This window comes from Chiloscyllium plagiosum, unplaced genomic scaffold (assembly GCF_037043375.1).
Source record: "Chiloscyllium plagiosum isolate Xiang-an unplaced genomic scaffold, Cpla_swu_hap1 HiC_scaffold_16, whole genome shotgun sequence".
NCBI classification, from domain to species: domain Eukaryota; kingdom Metazoa; phylum Chordata; class Chondrichthyes; order Orectolobiformes; family Hemiscylliidae; genus Chiloscyllium; species Chiloscyllium plagiosum.
The window spans coordinates 82,273,076-82,296,803 of record NW_028270154.1 but is presented as its reverse complement, the minus strand read 5'-3'; the positions used below and the strand labels follow the sequence as shown (position 1 = coordinate 82,296,803).

Genomic DNA, 23,728 nt, shown 5'->3' with positions numbered 1-23,728 from the left:
CCCCTAATTAATGCACCTAGCCTACATATCCTTAAACGCTACGGGCAATTTAGCATGGCCAACCCACCCTAACTTTGGATTGTGGGAGGAGACCAGAGCAAACCCATGCAGACACGGAGAGAATGTGCAAACTCCATATAGGCAGTCGCCCAAGGCTGGAATCGAACCCAGGTCCCTGACGCTGTGAGGCAACAGTGCTAACCACTGAGCCCCTGTGCTGCCCTAAAGGAATTGAAGACCAATCCCCAAAATACGGCCATGTGAATCTCCAGAGAAAGAAAAATGGTCATTAGGACAGTAAAAAAAATTTCTTTGAAAGTTCCTCTTTACTCAAAATAAAAATATCAAGAATGGGTTTAAAAGGTTTTAAAAGACAGTCAACAATCATCCAAGCAGACTACGAGTCTTTCTGTGTTCCAACTGATATAACAGAGTGGATGTGTTAATTGACTAATGGCTGAAGCAAGGGGACAAGTTCTGTAATAAAACCTCCACTCAACCACACTTAGCTACCTTAAAAGTGATTAATTCGAGCCTTTTCTATGTAATGCAAGCAATGTGCCAATTTTTACTCATTTGACATTTGCTATGTGCAGCCAACATTAATTGTGCCACCCCTCGGCTGTTCAAGACATAACTGGGGTCCATAATTATAACTTGTTGGCACTGTGAGTGCTTAAAGCTCACAAGAGAGAGAGGCGGCATTGAGGCTGGATGCTGACAAACTTGCAAAAAGCAAATCTGATCAGAGAAACCTTGGGAAAGAAGAGGGCTCGAGAGCTTTTACATGGTCGATGGAAAAGAGGAGAGTTAGCCTCCATCTTCAAGGGCTGGAGGTCACCAGAGAAATTGCGCTCAGGCAGCAGGAGCAGATGCCCAAGCATATTGATGCTGGAAGTGTCACCCCAAAATTCTGGACGCCATGCTGCAAGACATTCAGTGACCTCAAGGTCAAGGTCAGTGAATGTATCCACTAAAGTCACATCCCACCACAGGACCGTGTTCTGGAATACAGTGTCCAGTTCTGTTCACCCAGTTATTGGAAGGATATTGTTAATGTGGGAAGATTCAGAAGAGATTTACCGGGATGTTGCCAGATACGGAAGGTTTGAGTTATAAAGAAAGGCTGGATAGACTGGACAAAGTTAAAAATCACACAATACCAGGTTATAGTCCAACAGGTTTATTTGGAAGCACTAGCTTTCAAAGCGCTGCTCCTTCACCACCTGGTGAAGTAACAGCACTCCGAAAGCTAGTGCTTCCAATAAAACCTGTTGGACTATAACCTGGCGTTGTGTGATTTTTAACTTTGTACACCCCAGTCCTACACCGGCACCTCCACGTCATGGATAGGCTGGGACTTCTTTCACTGGAGAGTAGGAGGTTGAGAGGTGATCTTATAGAAATTTATAAAATCGTGAGGGGTATAGATAGGGTTAATGTTAGTTGTCATTTCCCGAGGATGGGGAATTTCAAGATTAGGTGGCACATTTTTACAGTGAGAGGAGAGAGATTTAAAAAAGATGTCAGGGGCAATTTCTTTACAGAGGGTGGTTCAAGCATGTAATGAAGTTCCTGAGAAAGTGATGGATGTGGGCACAATTACAACATTTCAAAGAAATTTGGATAAATACATGAATAGGAAAGGGATATGGGTTAGGAGCAGGCAGGTACGATGAGTTTAGTTTGGAATTATGTTTGGCATGGCCGAGCTGGACCGAGGGGTCTGTTTCTGTACTGTACAGACATTGCTTAATTCACCACACACCTAATAACTATCTCCAGTGATCAGGACGTTTTCCTGACATTCTTATGCTGTACTCATCTTCATACCCTTTTGTACTTCTACAAGCTTCCCACCAAGTTTCACCGCTTGCCCGTGCTCTCGGGTCAATTGAACCATGCTTATTGACAGACTTTGCTCTCTCTTAGAGAACAACATGGTCCACAAGTAAAGGCAGCAGGAGCTTATTGGAAATGGGACAAGTGTGTCTGCATGTTCTGACATCAGTCTGGGAGTTTGTGTTGGCTGTTATTACGAAGATCTATGCTGAGTATGTAGCCACCACCTGACCCTTGAAGATGATGGCCTCCTTGTGTATGGTACTCCTGCTCAGAGCCCATTACACCCTCATTCCACACCTCCTTCTGATTTATAGGCTGCACATTATGTCAACTTGGACTTCCTGCCTCTCCGTGCCCCTCATCCCTACCCTTCTGCCTTTTAGCATTTCAGATGACCGAGAACTAAAGTGTACAACACGTAGCAGATTTCATAGAGGATTTGTCAGATTGTACGGTGGTTAGTACTGCTGCCTCATCTGGGTTTGATTCCAGCCTCAGGTGTCTGTCCATGGGGAGTTTGCACATTCTCTCCATGCCTGCGCGGATTTCCTTTGGGTGTTCCAGTTTCCTCCCACAGTCCAGAGATGTGAAGGATAGGCGGATTAGCAATGCTAAATTATCCTATAGTCATCAGGGGTGTGCAGGCTGGGTGGATTAGCCATGGGAAATGTATGGATAGGGTTAGGATCTGGGTGGGATGCTATCTGGGACGGTTGGTGTGGACAAATGGCCTGTTTCTGCACTGAAGGGATTCTATGACATCATGAGTAAAGGAAAACTGTCCAACACATGGTTCCTCGCTGGATTTCAGGTCGGAGTATTCTTTCCCAATGCAACCTGAGCCCAGATACTTTGTTTAAAGCTCTTCTCTTGCTATTTCATCCTCCCTCTTCCAGTAACTTGCCCTGCTCTGTATGACCTCTGTTCATTCTCCAAGTCATGTTCTATTCCAAGAGGAAGGTCTAACATGTCCACCATGATCCTCCTGTTCTGCAGAGTTCTCACAGCTCACCCTCTAACAGCCACACTGATGTAGCACCAGCATTCCACAAGTGATCACAGGCACCATAGATGTATTTCTGGAGCGATGGGGCTGTCATTGCGCCCAAACACTGATGCCAATGAGACCACTTTCTTGCCCAATGACTTCAAGAAACAAAAGGAATAAGACTGGGTCAGAAGTGCACAAATTTAGCAATGGCTTATCATTAAACTGACATGGGAAAAGTTTGTATTGTAATATGCAATATATAAGAATCACAGATGGGGAGTCACAGATACTGATTTAACAGATCATCTCACTGAGGTGAAACTACTCTCATCAGTGGTCAGAGTACATAAATTATACAATTGGCCACGGGTGCATAAATAATACTTACTGCTGAATAAGATCAAAGAATAGATCAGAATCCAAGCCATGGAATGGCAACATTGCTGGAGTCCTCTCAGCGCATTCATTCCCTGCTAGCCCTCTGCAACTGGCCCCACTGACCTGCTTTTTATTCCCAGAGCCCTGCAATTTTATTCTTTGCAGGTAATTACCCAATTTCCTTTTAAAAGCCACCATTCTATCTGCCAAAAGGATGTGCATTGTCTTGATAATAAAACTTGATATCTGTTGCTTCTACATCTGTCTTGTCAGTTTAATTTGGATTCATCAATACAGACACGAGTTCAAAGTGACCTTCGATCCATGAGACTGGTTTGCCACATTGGTGGTAGCTCAGCGGTTTGGCTGCATATAGTGTTAAAACCAAGAAATAGGGAGAATGCATCGGGGAATTTGCCTCTTGTTGTAATATTGAAGCTTTATAACAGTCAGCTCACACAGCAATGCAAGGTTAGACTTTTAACAATAGCAGAAATTGGATGTTTCTGCTGAGTTAGGTGACCATCATTAGCTTCCTCAATTAGATCTATTAATGAATAAAATTACAGATAAATAGAGGAGAGCATCCAGAGATGTGCATGGTAGCATACAAGAGATGTACAAATTCCTGTAAATTAAATAGTCTTGGTCAGTAAGAAAAATGAGAGGGATGTTATAAGATTAAAATAGAAGATTTATGCAAATATAAAAAATGAAGAATGCTTAAATTTTGAGGACATGTTGTTTGAGATGATGCTTGTATTTCCCTGATTAAGGATCGATCTAATTGAGCTGTTGAGAATGATTTAAATATTTAATAAGATGGACAGAAATTATTTCCTCCTTTGGTGGCTTTCAGAGCAAGAAAGCACAACCTTAAAATTACAGCCGGGTCATTCCAGGACAATGTTAAGAATCCATAGCAACATGTTGCCCAGTCAGGTAACAAAATCCCTCACTGTCTGGACTAATTCACAAAGAATTGGTTTGGGCAGTACATCAATGTGTTTGGAATTACACCACATCATGAGTCAGAGCTTTAAGAATGATGCACCAAAATATTTTGGTCCATGGGGCTGTGACTTGACATTTCACCAGACAGGTGAAAGTGAGGACTGCAGATGCTGGAGATCAGAGTCGAGAGTGTGGTGCTGGAAAAGCACAGCAGGTCAGGCAGCATCCGAGGAGCAGGAGAGTTGATGTTTCGGGCAAAAGCCCTTCATCAGGAATCCCGGATGAAGGGCTTTTGCCCGAAACGTCAATTTTACCTGACATCAACTCGTCTGGCACTATAAAATTCCTTTAGAATTGTACAGGAGTATCAGCGTAGATTATATGCTCAAATCTTTAGAGTGGGGACTTAAACATGCAACCACTGCAAGAGGAATGAAAGTGATGTCAACTGAGCAAAGTCTGACATTTAAGGAGCATGAAAAACATGGAAAACCTTTTGGAAAAATTTGAAAACCACCAGAGTGGATAAGCCTTTGACAGTCGAAGAGGTGATGATATAACTTGAATGTGCTAAAATCATTTTTGCACTTCACTTGTTCCCTTACGGTATTATTGTTGATTCCCGATATTTAACTCTCTTACATAGGCTTCAAACTCTTCCATAATGTGCACTCAGAGCTGTGCTTTGTATTGTGAGCATGGTGTGTTTATATAAATAATGCAATATTCTGTGGTCTCTGCCTGTCTGAAGTGAAGCAGCTCAGGGCTAATGTACCGCTGTGTATTTGCTTAGTAACATTGTCGGGCTTGATCTCGATCTATCCTGTATTACAAGCCTCGAACACGCCAGTGATTCAGACTTTGAAACAGGCATCATCTGAAATGGATTTCAGAAATCACTTTGAATAAAACTGAGGTGATTTTCACAAAAAAATCTTGTGTTTAAAACATCGTTATAATTAATGTCAACATGCTCTTTTAAATCTCTATTTCTTTTCATGTGTGCTTTTGTTACTGGAGGTGATGTCTAGAATTTTATGGATACAGACCCTAATGATGAGATGCTTCTCTCATCCCTTATACTCTCTCTCTATCTATCTATTCATCTTTATTATTTCCCCTCTGTCTTCCTTTCTCACCTTTCAGCAGAATAATCTATCAATACTCCAGCTGAGATCTCAACTTCTTTGATGCAGTGTTACTCAGTACTTTAGCACAAGGTGCTAAGCCACTTGCAAACAGAACTGGAGAAAATAAGTTATGGAGAAAAGGACTCCAGAAACGCCACATGCAGCTCTAAAGTAAACACATGTGGAATAGACTGTGAATTCACTAACTGTACTCGAGAGCTATCTAATTATTATATATTAGCAATGCACCCATATAAAGTCATAAAGTCATCGAGATGTATAGCAAGGAAACATCCATGCTGACCAGGTAACCTGAACTAATCTAATCCCATTTGCCAGCACTTGGCCCATATCCCTCCAAACCCTTCCTATTCATATACCCATCCAAATGCCTTTAAATTGTTGGAATTGTACCAGCCTCGATCACTGCCTCTCCATACACGCGTGAAAAGGTTGCCCCTTAGGTCCCATTTAAATCTTTCCTCTCTCACCTTAAACCTATGCCCCCTAGTTTTGAACACCCGTACCCCAGAGAGAAGACATTGGCTGTTCACCCTACCCATGCCCCTCATGATTTTATAAACGTATCTGTATACAATATGGTCATAAATCAAATGACACAAGGTTATAGTCCAACAGGTTTGCTTGAAATTGCAAGCGTTTGGAGATCAGCTTAGGAAGGAGCTGGGCTCTGAAAGCTTGTAATCTCAAATAAACCCGTTGTACTATAACCTGGTGTTGTTTGATTTTTGACCGTTTCCACTCCATTCTAACTCAGGCATCTCCACATCATATATAAAATGTATGTATATATATGTAATCAACTTGTGTAAATGTGCAGTTTTATTCTGGCAGCTTGGTGACATTGCACTGAAAATATTGCACACTGTTTTGGTCTCCTTACCTACGGAAGGGTACACTTGCCATAGAGGGACTGCAACATAGATTCCCTAGCCTCTCTCTTGAGGTGGTGAGATTGTCCAGTGGGGAAGGATTGCAGAGACTGGACCTGTATTATCTGAGTCCAGAGGTGACCTCATCAAAACATATAAAATTCCTACAGGGCTTGGAATGGTAGATCCAGGAAGGATCTTACCCATGGCTGAGGAGGACTGGAACCAGGGGACATGGTTACAGGATAACAGGGAAGACATTTGGGTCTCAGATGAGGAAACATTTCTTTACTCAGATGGTGGTGAATCTTCTGAATTCTCAACTCCAGAAGGCTGTGGAAACTCAGTCACTCAGTACCTTCAATGCAAAGATTGATAAATTTACAGATAATAAAGATACCATAGGGCATGAGGATACTATGGAATAGTATAAGGTAGAAGAACACACATATGCCAAAAAGGTTTACTGCTGCTCCTGTATCCTATGTCTCTAATAGTGTTATCATTAATAAAATGAGGCAGAGGCCACGGCCAAGTGGTATTATCACTAGAGCATTATTCCAGAAACCAAGCTAATGTTCTGGGGATCTGGCTTTCACATCCTGCCATGGCAAATGGTGGGAAATTAAATTCAATAGAGAACCTGGAAGTAAGAGTCTAATGATGACCATACTGATTGTCACAAAACCCCATCTGGTTCATTCATGCTGTTCAGTGAAGGAAAACTGCTGTTCTTGCCTGGTCTAGGCCGACATGTGACTCCAGACCTACAGCAATGTGGTTCACTCTTAACAGTCCTCTGGGCAATTAGGGATGGCAAATGAATGTTGGCCTAGCCAGAGACATCCATAACTGAATAAAATCAAAGAATGTAGGACATGAGTGTTAATCTTACAGTGGTGTAAGGTTCCTGGCTCACAAAATTGGCTGCCCAAATAAGGCAGCGGCTTCCTCTAGTCATATCCATTTTTTTGTTAGCCAGGAGTGGGAGACATAGCATACACTGGTTAGAGCTGCTAGGAACAGATCTAAATTTTGCATAATGCTTTGGAGATGTGGTGTCCTTTTGGATCTGGCTCCTGGACACTTTTGGTGTGTACTAGGTGTCTTTTGGGAGAAGTAAGCTTAAGTATTAACCATGAATGTGCATATACTCACTGGAAATACCAAGCGAGCTGTGAAAAAATCGAATAAAAGTGTCAATGGTTACTAACAATTGGAATAGTCAAAATCAACAGTTAAACTCTCAAGGCATTTAAAACTTCTGCCTTTTAAATACCAGAAGAAAACTGTGTGCAACGGTGAATGAAAGTCATTGTTTTCCTTTCCACTCTGTCTTTTGACCTAAACCTGAGGGTAATCACAGGAACAAGAGTAGGCTATTCCGCTGCTTGAGCCTGTTGCAACATTCAGTGACACTATGGCCTAACTTCATTCTCCTGCCTTTGGTCCATATCTCTTAATACGATCTGATGAAGAGTCACTAGATTCAAAACATTAAGTCAGCTTTCTTCCTACTGTTGTTGCCAGACCTGTTGAGTTTTACCAGCAATTTCTGTTTCTGTTTCAGATCTCCAGCATCTGCAGTGCTTTAGTTTATTCCCTTAAAACCTTTGTTTAACAAAAAATTATCTCCCTCAGATTTAAGATTAATAACCATTATGCATCCACTGCCATTGTGGAAGAGAGCAATTCAGGTCTCCTTCCTATCGCAAGGATGTTGTGAAACTTGAAAAGGTTCAGAAAAGACTTACAAGGATATTTCCAGGGTTGGAGGATCTGAGCTACAGGGAGAGATTGAATAGGCTGGGGCTGTTTTCCCTGGAGGGTTGGAGGCTGAGGGGTGTCCTTATAGCAGTTTATAAAATCATGAAGACATGGATAGAGTAAATAGACAAAGGCTTTTCCCTGGTATGGGGGAGTCCAGATCTAGAGGGCATAGATTTAGGGTGAGAGGGGAAAGATATAAAAGAGACCTAAGGGACAACCATTTCATGCAGAGGGTGGTATGTGTATGGAATGAGCTGCCAGAGGAAGTGGTGGAGAGTGGTACAATTACAACATTTAAAAGGCATCTGGGTATCTGAATAGGAAGGGTTTGGAGGGATATGGGTCAGGTGCTGGCAAATGGGACTAGATTAGGTTAAGATATCTGGTCAGCATGGATGTGTTGGACCGAAGGGTCTATATCCGGGCTGTACATCTCTATGAGTCTATAAATATCTACCAACCTCTGTGTGTAGAAATACTACCTAACATCTCTCTTGAATGGTCTGACCTTAATTTTCAGACAATGCCCCCTAGTTCTAGAACCCCCAATCAGTGAAAATAGTTTGTCTATCCTATCTTTTCCTGTTAAAATCTTGAAAACGTCAAACAGATCAGCCTCTAAACTTATAAATACTAGAGGGAAGAGTCTAATTTGTATAATCTCTTCTCACAAATGAACCAATTTAATTGTTACTGGATCAGGGTTCATAATTAATGTCACAACCTTGCATTATCACAGTAGGATGCCTGCTATGTTATAGTCAGATACTGGCTGCAAGTGGTTATGGGCACTTTGAAATGGTACTGCGAATTCCTTTGCAGGGCGTTAAGCACTTGAATAAAATATTTGTTTTCAGAACAGACAAAGTTTTCTTAAAAAAAAGTCCATGTACTAATGGTTTTGAATGAATGAGTCATGTTTGAAAAAGGAAATCTGCAATTAACTTCATTTTATTTCTTGTCAGATTGTTCTTGATATCTGCCCATAGTGGATACTGGATTAGAGTGGTGCTGGAAAAGCACAGCAGGCTTTTGCCAGAAATGTCGATTTTCCTGCTCCTCGGATGCTGCCTGACCTGCTGTGCTTTTCCAGCACCACTCTAATCTAGACTCTGGTTTCCAGCGTCTGCAGTCCTTGTTTTTACATAGTGGATACTGGGTGAGTTGGCACGGTTTGGTGTGAAGACAAAGAATGATGGATGAGGGAGTAGGTTGGCATGAGTTGGCAATAAGTTGCCTTGGGGGTCCAAAGGGCCATGCAGAAAGTTGGAAGGGCATAATGTGAATAGAGTATATGAAAGGCCATAGGTTGGTGGGAGGCATAGATTAGCATAATGGAGCATGGAGAGTGTCTGGGTGGGGACCGAGGGGGTGTGAGAGATGTGAGCTGGAGGGTTGTTTCCCACTTTGTTTTCAATCTCAGATGATGTGCCAGTGTAAAGAGGTTCTGCCCAACCCACACTTGCACTCTCGACAGTCATAGCACTACTCCCAGGGTGGTTTGACATGATTCCCAGAAACCTCAGGATCCCTCAGCCTAACCTTCGAATAAATACACAGTTTTCTGTGGCACCTTCTCCCAGGTCAGCTAGGAAACATCCACACTCTGTATTTGTAATCAGACAATAAAAATTAAGCATGGGTGTCAATGTGCTGCATTAAAAGAGACATGCCTAGTTTGCAACCTTCCAGTTGCTGAAAGAAAGTATTTCTAAATGCCTTACTTCATCACAGAGACTGAAACAAGAATACAACTGGAGGAAGAAAGACAGTCATTGATCTGGAGCCTGAATTTTACACACAGCCAACAAATGCATTTTGAATGGCCTCGAGAGTATAGGATCAATTATGATGCACTGCATTTGCCAATTTAAATCATGTTGCGCCAAAGAATATGAAAGTGCTGACCTTTTGGCAAGAGGCCATGTTAACAGTAAATACTTGAAACCTTCATGCACCTGACTGCCCAAGCAAAAAGTATACTATGATGCTGTTGATGTGTGGGAACAGTTTTGGTTCTGTTGAGACAAGGGACCAGGAGACTGGCTTGCTTATTCTGGGATAGAGAGAGCAGGGAGAGCATTGGCTGCTTACCAGCATATGGCTGAGAGGCCAAATAGACAACAGAAAATGAACTGGAAACCATGAGCTCTGGTGAGGCGACAACAAATTTACAGGAGAACATTTTAAGCTGCAAGACGAATTGCTAGCTAACCCAATATCATGGTTTGGTGATTGACATCCTTAGCAGTCAGCTGCTTTGTTGAATATTTTGCTGCACTGCTTGCTTCTGCTGCTAAACTATACAACAGATAACCCAAGAAAATGGGTGAGTCTAAGGGTATTGCATTAACTCCTATTTGCTTCCTGGTTTCACAGAATTCATAACTGCTCCACCATAACTGCACCTCCATCCAGGGCCCGATAAACTCTCCTTCCAGGTGAGACAGAAGTTCACCTACCTCTCCTCCAACCTAGTTTACTGTACCTGGCGCTCCCAATGTGGTCTTCTCTACATTGGGGAGACCAAACGTTAACTCAACGCACTTCTTGCTGAACATCTCAGCCAGGCCTGCAGGGGCTGACCGGACCTCCCAGTCACTGCTCACTTTTAATTCCCCCTCCCACTCTCTTTCTGACATGACCATCCTCTGCCTCCTCCATTGCCACAGTGAATCAGACTGCAAATTGGAGGAACAACACCTCATCTTCCACCTGGGCAGCCTACAGCCCGGAGGATTCAACAGAGAATTCTCCAATTTCAAATAAGTTCCCTTCCATCCCCCGACTCTCTTTCCACCCCCTCCCCCTCCCTTCCATTCCTCTGACCGACCCTTCTTTCCAGCCACCAACCAGATTGATCCCTCCCATTGACCAGCCAGGATGAACCCACTACCTGAGTTCACCTATCACCACTTCACCACTCTGCCCCTCTCCCCACCCAAAACCTTTCCCCCCTCCCCCTTTATCTGCAGCTCCCCTAACACCACCCCCATCCTGAAGAAGGGTTACACCTGAAATAGTGACTTCTCCAGCCTCCGGACGCCGCCTGGCTTGCTGTGTTCTTCCAGCCTCCTGCCTGTCCACTTTGGATTCCAGCAGCTGCAGTTTTCTTTGTCTCTCTCCAATTTGTCGGTGGGTCTACTTTAAAATTCTTCCCATCATTCTCTCCAAGTTTTCTCCACCTCATCTCTCCCTTTGAGAAGACCGCGTTCCTCAAATTCCAGGCTCCGATGCCTCACTAAACTCCACCAATAGCGGTGGTGACTTCATCTGCTAAACTTTGCAGGTCTGTGGAATTCCCTTCATAAACCTCTTTTTTCCTATAAGATACGGATTAAAATGTCCTAGACCAAGCTTTCAGCCTCCTCTATCTCCTTATGTGGCAACCTATATTGGATCATGTTTCTATGTAAAGTCTTGGAACATTTTGCTGCATTAAGGGTTCTATATGGTCAGATTGTTGATGCGTTGACAGCTCTTCCTTTGTTGGAACAAGCTGTTATTGTTTCCAGCATTGTAAGGGACATATTATCCATTAAGGTCACTTTAGCCTACTTCTTCAGAGGCAAAACAAATTTGCAGTTAGCTTGGAAGATAAAAAGTCTGTCATCCTACAACAAGGTTGTTGCTTGTCTGGTTTCCCAGTGATTAGTAGACCAATTTTGTGACTATGACTGTTCGGATGTTTTGAAAATGAATGCTAACAATTAGATCTTGTTCAGTAAAGGAGCTAACACAGGCCAAGACTGATTGGAGTCCAGATCACTGGATTTCCACTCATTTCGCACATCTCATGGTATCCCAGTCCATGCAGGAGATAAAAATAAATACATTTACGTTGCGTTTGTTTTAAAATCATGGGCTTGCCAAAGTGCCTTTTCACCTGCAGAGTCAAGGTTTAACTCATGTCTATATACATAGGAAGTAATTTCAATGATATCATGATCATGTGGTGGAGAAACTTTGAAGACAGCAGCAACTACTTTGAACTTGTCTGTCATTAGAATGGACACAGCCTGTATGATTTAAGTAAAGAATTACTTCAACAAATCTTCTAACTACTGCATCTATTTCCTTGAGTCGTGCAGACTAAACATCTTCAAAGACACCGCGCAACACTTTAGGTACTTTTCACGTGGGCTTACTCTTGTAATATAGGAAACAAAGCAACTAATTTGTGCATAGGGAGATCCCACAAAACAGCAACGTGGTAATAACCTGATACTCTGCTCCAGTGATGTTGGTTGAATATCTGAAATGACGTGAGGGAGAATTGCCCCATGCTTCTTTTAATAGTATCACTGGAGGGACGTAACTTAAACTCTCATCCCACAAGACAGTGTCTCTGAACTGCAGAACTCCCTCACTGTTCACCAAATTGTGAGTCTGTAGATTAGTGTGAACCATGAAAACAAATTTCTCTTAACATTTCGATTTTGTTTCTCTGGGACAATTGCAGACCTTCTCAATTTTCCGATGGTCCTATTAGCTCTTTAACATCTCTTGTCCAAAAGATTCAGGCTTAGATTCCACGCCAGGTGATGCAGCCTGAAGTTTCATTGGCTTCTCAAGAGACAGGCAATCAGCCTGCGACACCCTCATCCCACGAGTGAATTAAGAACAACACGTAGGGCAATCCATGCTCCATGTTGAGTTTTCATCTGGGTGTTGTTGTTGCAATTTGCCTCAGCACTCTTTATTGAGGGAAAAATTGACTTGTGCAGTACTTCCCCCATCGTGGGGTACTCTACTGCAGCCAATGAATATTTTTCCTTTAACTTTATTCATGGGATGACGGTGTCGCTGGCTATGTTGCTGGCATTTATTGCCCATCCCTAATTGCCCAGGGGGCTGTTAAGAGTCAATCACATTGCCGTGGGTCTAGAGTCCCATGTTAGTCAGACCAGCAGTTTCCTTCTCTAAAGGACATTAGTGAACCAGATGGGTTTTTCCAACAATCAACAATGGATTCCTAGTCATCATAGGCTCATAATTCCAGACACTTAATGAATTCAAATTCAACCATCTGCCATGCAGGATTCAATCTTGGGCCCCCAGAATGTCATCTGGCTCTCTGGATCAAGATAACCCAGACAATACCCTCTAGGCCATTGCCTCCCCATTAATGCTGTTATGTAGGAAAGGTGATAGCCAATTATGTACAGTCAGATCTCACATGTAGCACAACGAGGGAATGATTGGTTAATCGGTTTCAATGATGTTAATTGAAGGGTAATAATGGATGAGGAGACAGGGGAGGAAGCACCTGCTCCTCTTTAAAATAGTGCAACGAAACCTCTTATGTCAACTTGACAGGAAAGATAAGGCTCTTGGTTCAAAGGCTCACCTGAAAAATGGCATTTTCTGGCCATTCCTGAGGCACTGCATTGAGAGCGGATTTGAGCCCGCAACCCTTCAACTCAGGTGTGAGAGCATTGCCAATGAACCCCAGCTGGCATTTCTTCAAAGGATGTGGGTGTGGGTGTGGGTGTGGGTGTGGGTGGGAAAAACCAGTCAGAGTTCTCAATGCTGACCCAGATTTTTACTCCATGATGTCAAAGGCGATCCAGTGGGGACAGGATCAGGGGTGATAGTGTTGGCACCGTCCATACCTCCTGTTGTCTTGTGCTAGACCGGGTCACACACAAAGAATGGGTAGCTCGGGGGCACATCAGCTCCTCAGGCAACCATAGTTTGGCAATTCACGTCTGTGCCACCAATAGATGGAATCAAGGGTGAGCTCAATCAAATTTTCCTGTCTGCTCCACATAACCCCGGGCTTAATTATGTATCAAAAGTCTACCTAACTCAGCCTTGAATAAACTCAATAATCAAGACTCCACACTTTCTGTGGAAGCAAATGCCACAGAGGTACAATCTTCTCAATGTTAAAGAACAGACATCAAAACAAGCAATTTCATTGGCTGTGGAGGTGATATTAGACATTATTAGGGTTAATCATAATGACAATCATAGAGTTATACAGCACGGAAACAGACCCTTTGGTCCAACCAGTCCATGTCGAACATAATGCCAAACCAAGTTAGTCTCACCTGCCTACTCCTGGCCCATATCTCTCCAAACTCTCCCCATTCATTTACTTATCCAAATGTCTTTTAAATGTTGTAACTGTACCTGCATCCACCACTTGCTCAGGAAGTTCATTCCACATGCGAACCACCCTCTGTGTAAAAACATTTCCTCCCATTTCTTTATTAAATCTCTGTCCTTTCACCCTAAAAAGGTGCCCCCTCCCAGTCTTGAAATCTCCCATCCCAGGGAAAAGGCACCTACCATCAACTATCTATTTATAAACTTCTATCAGATCGCCTCTCAACCTCCTGCACTCCAGTGAAAGAAATCCCAGCCTAGCCAGCCTTTCACTATAATTCAAATCATCCACACTCTGCAACATCCTGGTAAATCTTTTCTGGACCTTCTCCAGTTTAATAATATCCTTCTTATAACTGGTCACAGTATTCCAAAAGAGGCCTCACCAATGTTCTGTACAACCTCAACATAATGTCCCAACCGCCATACTCAAAGGACTGAGCAATGAAGGTAAGCATGTCAAATGCCTTTTTAACCTCCCTGTATACATGACCTCAATTAAATCTCAACGTTGGCACTCTGTGATGTTTATCTTTTATGTTGTTCCCAATTATTTCCTCTCTCCTTCAAAAACCGCTGTCCCCTGCTAAGCCTCAGTCAATGAGATTGCCGGTTCTGTTCTAATTAGAACTGTTAATTTGAAGTTATGATATGTCTTTTATTGCTATATTTGTCTTTTACAAGAAAATATGCTAGCAAAAAATAAATGATTTGGACCTACATGGATACTTGGAAATTCTCAGCAACAAAACATTGTCATTGGGATAATTTCTCCAGGAATTTAAAAACAAGCAGACTCTGCAATGCGTTAGCACTTTGATGAGTGTGTAGTTCCACACTTTTTAATAATCGTTCTTTTCCTTACCCCATTTGTCAATGTGTACTTTCTAATGGAGCAAAATAAAGGGACAAAGCAGACCATAGTTCATTACACCAGTAAATAATCCCTGATGGATAGACACAGGACATTAGATGGTGGTTTTAATGACAACATCCATCATGCGGGAAGTTTATTGGGACAAATGTGGTTTTACATTGGAACAAAATTGTTAAATCTCCGGACTGCAAACTGTTAGGAAAAGGAAGTGGCCTGCGGGGAAGAAAGGGGTAAAGGCACAGCCTTGTGTAGCACTGGACTGGACAAGAGAAAGGAAACCCTCAGTTCAGTCTGCAGTTTTGATGGAAACTCCGATGTCCTGGGCCAGGAAAAGGAGAAACAAGTGAAATCTTAACTCCGGGTTTCCCTTTGTTGGAGCATGGGTATTTGGACACCAGATGAAGATAGGATTGGGCTTGGTATGTTTTGTCTCATTCAGTGAAATTGTTAACGCTGTTAGTTCCCTGTGCTAGGATTAGCAGTAAAGGCTGTGGGGATCTGAACAGCTCCATATCAGCAAGGCAGCAGTACGATAAAGAGGAACTAAAAGGAACTGTTGTGTAAGGGTGTTTTCTCTCAGTCATGCTTAATTCCAAGAGGAAGGCCTGATGAGGAGCCACTCTCATATCTGGGCTCATGCTGCCTGCAAAACATACTTCAGCATGTGCCACATCATTCTCTGTAGGCCGATAAAGTAACTGTGGAGAACACCATAAATATGACAGGTCTTACTCTGCTTGCCTGCTCTATTTTCAGTGTAGACGAGCAAGAGGCTGGAAGAACACAGCAAGCCAGGCAGCATCAGGAGGTGGAGAAGTCAAATTCCAAGTTCCATTACAGTTTTTGGATGGTCACTCACAGTGAGGCCTAGCATGTTGTTGCGCTATATACCACCAAATTTACCTCATTAATTACCTGTCTTGCCCCGTGGCATTTTTGTTTTGTCCTTTATCTGCCCCACTTTACCACACACTGTTTCCATAGCAAGTTGTTGCCCAGCCAAAAGACTCAGCATTCCTTATGCCTGCGCCATCTTTGAAAGGTCACTGTGCACCTGGACAAACATTAGCAACCCGGTGCTGCCCCTCACTGGCAACGATATGACACAGCAGCCTCAAAGCCACAGTAGGCAGCTGTCATGGTTTTACACAAATGCCTTTCATAGAATCCCTACAGCCCGGAAAGATTCGGCCCATCAAGTCTGAAGAGCATCTCACCCAGACCCCAAAACCCAGCATTTACCATGGCTAACCCATCTAACTTGCAAACCCCTGGTGCTATATTTAGCATAACCAATCCACCTAACCTGCAGTTCTTTGGACAGTGGCAGGAAACCGGAGCACACAAAGGAAACCCACACAGACATGGGGAAGATGTTCAAACTTCATACAAACGATTACCCAAGGCTAGAATTGAACTCAGCACCACAAAACAAAGTCTGTATAAATTATGGCCTTCAACATTCCTCTGTCTACTACGTTAATCAAAAATTTCAATTGGCTTTGTGAGATACGGGTTACCCTCTATAAATCCTCATTGACTTTCTCTAATCAACTAAGAAGAAGGGCTTAGAGAGATATGGGCCAAATATTGGTAAGTTCACCACCCCATCAGGTGAAGTCCACTTGATGAAGGAGCATTGCTCTAAAAGCTTGTGATTTCAAATAAAGTATAACCTGGTGTCGTGTGATTTCTGACTTTGTCCACCCCTGACTGACATTGGAACCTCTACATAATTTTAAAATGGTGGAGTTACGTTTGGAATTTTCCAACCTAAATTAAAAATTGACAAATCGACCAAATTTTGGAAGATTATAGTCTCATCTGTTTCCTAAACTATCCTGGGGTGGAAACTATCATTCTCAAAATTTGTTAGTCCTGAGTGCCTTTTTTTTTCCAATGTTATTTTCTTCCTTATGTTAGCTTTAGAGAATTCAAAACCTTGATTAATTTTTGGTTTTCTTGAAGTAGTGGATGTATTATTTTTCTCCTTATCCATGATGACTGACACAAAATAACTATTCAACAAGTCTCTCTCTAAATTTCATTTTAAGATTACCAGTGTGTCGTTTTAAAAGTCATTCCCCTAAACATGTTCTTCTGATATAATTATACATGCTATTTGTTTTGCAAGTGTGGTACTGGGAAAGCATAGCAGATCAGGCAGCATTCGAGGAGCAGGAGAGTTGACGTTTCAGGCAAAAGCCCTTCATCAAGATTCCACATATTATTTGTGTTAATCATGATATTCCTTTCAGGCATCTCATCTTCCTATGCTATTCTTGATATGCAGCCATGTTCTCAGGATCTACCCTATTCTCTGCATTTCTGCACTCTTTACTTTCACACCTCTCTTGTGAATGACAGCTGTTTTGTAGGTTGGATAGAACTCTTGCCCCAAGGAGGTATATAATGGTCTTGTGATAAGATTTTAAAGCTCCCACAGTTGTTCAATGGTTTTATTCAATAACAGTTTTAATCAGTTTTTAATTTCTGTCTGATCCCTTTAAAATTACCTGTTCTAAAATTTGCTTTGGTTCAATTATAACAACTGCTTCACCTTTGCAAACTGAGGTTGAATTTGACTATAGTAGCATCACTTGTTTTGCTTAAACATTTTCCTGCTGTTAAATTATTAAGTTAGGTTTAGTCCGCTTATTGGCTCCAGAATGTATTGCTCCAGAAACCATGTTGATGGATTTGAGAAATTCATTACTGAACAGATGCAACTTGAGCTGCCTTTGCACTTTCAAATTTATATGAAAAATAAAAACTCCTTTTGTAGCAGCGCTGTTTTTGCTAGATAGCACTCTAATCTCTGAATTAATGTAGTTTGCCATTACATTGTAGCTATCAAGAGGCCTGTAGAAAACTCCCACCTCAGTGTTAACTTCTTTCTTATTGCTTAATTCTAAACATAAAGACTTTGTTGACTGGTTCCCTTACCTATATCCTCTCTTACTAATATCGTAACAGTGCTTTTAATCACTGAACATACTCCGTCTCCATTCACTCTGAATACCTTAAAACCCTGACTATTTAATTTCCTTTCAGAAATCAAAAGATATTTTAATGGAATTCTATTTCAATACTTTACGTGGTTTAAAAAAGCATTTTCACTATGACCTGGTTTGCATTTTCTGCCTCTTACTGCGTTTTTATGACACTAGAATGACTCATTAAACATTGCAAACCTTCTCAGATATCTTAAGCGTGAAATGTCTAATGTTTACGAATGATGGCATGACAGTCTGTAGCTTTAATTTTCACACTTAAACAAGAAAGTTATGGTCTGATTTAGCTGCTTTCCTCAGATCCTGAATGTTTACACCAAAGTGTATTTTTCAGTGAATGAGGAGTGAGGTTTGCACCCCAAATTGACATTGGTGAAGTGGGCACAATATGGATTACAACTTTCCAGTATGCCTTCAGATGAAATTTCACCCTCTCCCTTAATTAATAACCAGGTCCACCAGTTTTTTAAACTCATGTGCCATGTGAAAATGCAGGGCAGCACAGTGACTGTCTCAATGAATATTGTTCTCTAAGAAACTCTTGGATGTCTTCATTGCTATGAGATCTGAATTGTTTTTTGTAATTTCTCTTGCTTTCTGTCCCAATGGGTTAGACTTCAAAGTTGGCACACTGGCTCAGTGGTTGGCACTGCTGCCTCACAGCATCAGGAACCCAGGTTCAATTCCACCCCCAGGTTGTGTGGAGTTTGGATGTTCTCCCCATGTCTGTGTGGGTTTCCTCCTGGTGGTCTGACTTCCTCCCAAAGTCCAAAGATGTGCAAAGTCCTGAAGAAGGGTTATACCCAAAACGTTGACTTCTCCATCTCCTGATGCTGCCTGGCTTGCTGTGTTCTTCTAGCCTCCTGCCGGTCTACTTTGGCTGGGTGAATTGACTGAGTTAAGTTACCCATAATGTCAAGAGATGTGTAGTTTATGTGGATCAGTCATGTGAAATGCAGGGTGATAGAGTGGGTGGGGAGGGGTGCACCTGGGTGGGATGCTCTTTGGAGGGATGAATGGACCGTTTTCACACTGTAATAATTCACATAAGGTTCCTGAAAGCTCCATTTTTGTCTAGTTTCTTCCCATCTCCCTGCAGATCTTTTTCAGCACTCCTCACTGACGAGAGCCAACTCCTGTCTCCGAACATATGACCATATCCCCACCAATCTGCTGACACTTCAAATTCCATTCCTTGTCCCAGTGTCAGTTAACATCATTGACAGTCTTCTCTTCCTGTACTGAATCTGTAACTACTCCTGTCCTCAAAAATAAACTTGATTCCTGACTTTGCAAAATATTGCTCCATCTTTAACCTTCCTTTCCTCTCCTAATCCTTGAATGGGTCATAACTTCCCAAATCCATGCCCATTTTTCTCAGAACTTCATGTTGAATGCCTCCAATTAAACATCCCACTCCCAGTACATTAACAATGTAGCTGTTACTGAAAACACAAGTGAGTGGGAATACTGTAAAAAAATCCTCACCAATTTTTCTGTAGCTTTTCAGACAAGCATCTAGTTGTTTGAGCTTGTACTTCCCTGATTCTAATTTTACTAATTAAATTGTAGCCCATCAAGAAGGGCTTTTGCCCGAAACATCATTTTTCGTGCTCCTCGGATGCTGCCTGACCTGCTGTGCTTTTCCAGCACCACTTTAATCTAAACTTTCATCTCCAGCATCTGCGGTCCTCACTTTCGCCTAGGCAATAGTTTATCTCCCTATTCCTGTACAAATAGGGTGGGAAATCCCCAGGATTAATCCTTGGGCCTCTCCTATTTCTCAGCTATATGCAGCAATATTATCCAAAACCAGAATTCCAAGGTACAGGTGTTTGAGCCATACAGCATAGAAACAGGCCCTTCCGCCTGCCAGATCTATGCTGACCAACAAATACCAAACTACACTAATACCATTTACCTGCACTTGGTCCATAGCCTACTATGCCCTGGCATTTTAAGTCTTGTCCAAAATCTTGTTAAATTTTGCAAGAGCATCTCCCTCCACCATCCTCTCCAATATTGAGTTCCACATCTCCTCTACTCTGTCAATGAAAAAAGGTTTCCTCAGATCCCAATAAACCACTCACACCTCACCTTAAATGTATGCCCTCTGGTCTTAGACATGTCTGCCGTGGAGCAAAGATTCTCACAATCTACCCTGTCTATTCCTCTCATAATTTTTCACATCTCAATCAAAATCCCCCTTCAGCCTCCTCTCCTCCAGAGAAAACAAACCCAGCCAAGCTGGTCTAACCCCATAACTGAAGTTTTCCATACTAGGCAACATCTTGATGTATCCCCTCTGAATCCTCTCCAGTGCAACCATGTCCTTCCTATAGTGTGGTGACCAGAAATGTACGCAATACTCCATCTGTGGTCTAATCGGTATTTTATAAAGTTGCAACAAGACTTCCTTGCTCCTGGATTCTACGCCCCAGTTAATGAGACCATGAGCAAACCTATCACTTGAACACCAGGACACAATTCAGACCACATCATTAGCATGACTGTCACGATCACCTACTTCCACCTCTGGAAAATTGACCAACTCCTCTCCCACTTTGGATATCTGAGGCTGAAACTCTCATCACTGTCATCCTTTTCTTGAAATTTGATTAATCCAACTCAGTCATAGAGATGTACAGCACGGAAACAGACCCTTCGGTCCAACTCGTCCATGCCGACCAGATATCCCAACCCAATCAAGTCCCACCTGCCAGCACCCAGCCCATATTCCTCCAAACCTTTCCTATTCATATACCCATCCAAGTCCTGGCCACCTCCCACATTCTCTTAGCTTAAAAATGTGTTGCTGGAAAAGCGCAGCAGGTCAGGCAGCATCAAAGGAGCAGGAGAATCGACGTTTCGGGCATAAGCCCTTCTTCAGGAATCACCTCCCACATTCTCCCCTCTGTAAACGTGAGCTTGCCAAAATGAGCGGCACAGTGGCTAGCACTGCTGCCTCACAGGGCCAGAAACCCGGGTTCAATTCCTGCTCAGGCGACTGACTGTGTGGAGTTTGCACATTCTCCCTGTGTCTGCACGGGTTTCCTCCAGGTGCTCCGGTTTCCTCCCACAGTCCAAAAATGTGCAGGTCAGGTGAATTGGCCATGCTAAATTGCCCATAGTGTTAGGTGAAGGGGTAAATGTAGGGGAATGGGTCTATGTGGGCTGCTCTTCGGAGGGTCGGTGTGGACTTGTTAGGCTGAAAGGCCTGTTTCCACACTGTAAGTAATCTACAAAAACACTGCCTTTCCCATGTCCCACTGTCTTCACCATCACTCTGTATTTGTTGAATAAGATTGGCTCCAAGGTGAATGATAACACAAACTCAAAATTATTATTCTTCATTCCAAGTTTGCCTGTGCCTTCAGCTTTTCCTTCTAATCGTCCAACATTTCTAACCTGACCTCTTGCACATTCCCAGTTTTATTTGCTGCGCCATGGGAGCCCATGCCTTTAGCTGCTTTGACTCTCAGCTCCGGAACTCTCGCTGATCTCCTCTGCTGAGACATCCTTAAATCCTATCTTTTGGGCTGAGCTTTTGCTCCTCCACATCTCCTTATCTGGGTCGGCGGATTGCATTTTCCGCACTGGATGAAATATTTCCGGCGATATGCAGGAATGCAGAGTTAAGGTTAAAATCAGGTCAGCCACAATCTGATCAAATGGCAGTGCAGGACTGAGTGGCTTACTCTTGGTCCTTGTTCATATTTTTTGTCACAATTCCTATGGGATGTCAAAGGTGTCCTTTAAGTAAAAAATATTGTTGCAGTATCCTGTCAAATTCCTTCATCATTTTAAACAGCTGGATCAGATCACCCCTATAATCTGTTAACCACCAGAAAATTACATATCAGCTTTATGCAACCTTCTGTCATAATTTAATAGCCTAAACCCTGGTCCCACTCTGGTCCATCTGTACTGCACTCCCTCTGAGGTTAAAGATTCAAATGGAAATGACTCACTCGGAGAAACAGGGGAAAGCCACGACCATAGTATCCGACAGCAAAGTAATCCGGGGTCGGCCGTAGGATTTTCATGATGTTTTCATAGAAAGTGGCTTGCTGTTTCTGCAAGGAGACAAAGAAGTGCAGTGTTATCTCCAGAACCATCACACCATAAGTAGAAGGCTATAAAGATCATGCTACAAAACTAGCAATCAACTTTGGTGAACATTATGCAAATACTCCAAGATGATTTAATGTTGGAGTGCTTTAAGATGATTCACTGCTCACACCATTCCAACATCCTTTCGCTTAGGTTTGCATTATTGTATATTAACGAGAGCAAGAGCCTCCAGAGTCTTGTCTCTAATCCAAGTCAGCGCATACCACAGCTTAAGAGGCAAGCTGTATACTGCATTATATTAAACAAAGCTTGTCTCAGAGAGACAAAAGTTGAATAGATTACAAGGTGGGTGAACACCTAACAATGCAGGATAAATGCTTTTCAAAGTCTGAGGCAAATGTAGCTTAGGGTAGCATAGCAGTACAAGGAAGGAACCTATTCTTTCTATTAGTCAGATTAATATCTCATGGGCTTGCAGACACCCACAGTCACACTGACAGCCAGGAGGATGAGTACCTCAGGTCGACAAAACAAGGTTATATTATTTGCATGTCATCTTGTGATTTAATATAACGCTGTAGAACAGTTATATAAAGTTTAATACTGCTATTAATCAATGTAATAAACCATGTCATTAGAGAAACCACTCGTGTAGAATCATAAACGGAATCATTGCCTCCGAACTCCCAAACCTTTGCTGCAAAGGTAATCATCAAACATCTGTTAAATTGATACCATTTGACAGGAAAAAACCTACAATCTGGGAGGATCCCCTTTGGGCCCATGCACCTGAAGTAATCATTTTACCAAATTATGGAATCCCTACAGTGTGGAATGAGGCCATTCAGTCCATCGAGTCTGCACTGAACCTCAAAATGCATCCCAACCAGAACCAGCCCCACACCTTATCCTTGTAACTCTGGTATTTACCACGGTTAACCCACCTAATCTGCTTATCCCTAGACAGTGTGGGGCAATTTAGCATGGCCAATCCACCTAACCTGCACATCTTTGGATTGTGGGAGGAAACTGGAGCACCTGGAGGAAACCCATAGACACAGGACAAATGTGCAAACTCCACACAGACTGGAATCGAACCCAGGTCCCTGGCACTGAGAGGCGGCAGTGCTAGCCACTGAGCCACCATGCCACCCAAAGGCAATACACACCCAAAGATCATCCCAATTTAACAAGGACAAATTCAGAGTGAGCTTGAATGAGCATCGAGCAGTAGCTTCTATTTCGTGTTAATTTATTCTCTGGATATGGGCATCACTGACTGGTTCATGTTAACTGTACTTCAGAAGATCCTGAGCCACTTTTGTCCGAAACCACTGTCAACCCTGAGCCTATTAATAACTTTCACAATCCTGTTTGACAGTGATTTCTGGGATTTTTCACCCAGGGGCAATGAAGTAACAGTCCAAGGCAGAATGGAGTGTGCAACTTGGATTGGAACTCTGAGCTAAGGGTGCTCGCATCTGCCTGCTGCCTTAGTCTACCTTGACAGTGGAGTTCTCGAGAATGGGATGGAGCCAATGGAAAGTTGCAGTACTGCGTCCTTTGCAAATCCATTGAGAAATGATCAAAAACCAAACCATCTGGCAACATTTAAAAATACAATGTGAGTTAGAAGACGAGGTGAGAAAACATATCGGGTGGCAGTCCTTGGGGTCTCTGCAAGCCAG

General features: G+C 42.6%; 1 protein-coding gene across 1 annotated transcript in view; it reads right to left on the bottom strand.

Moving 5' to 3' along the window:
- Nucleotides 1–23,728, bottom strand: part of LOC122556798 (dedicator of cytokinesis protein 2-like) — a 754,195-nt gene that overhangs the window by 83,666 nt on the left and 646,801 nt on the right. The window contains exon 40 of the mRNA XM_043703987.2: nt 21,938–22,042. Coding sequence (XP_043559922.1) covers nt 21,938–22,042 — 105 coding nt within the window. The remainder of the gene's footprint in view (nt 1–21,937; nt 22,043–23,728) is intronic.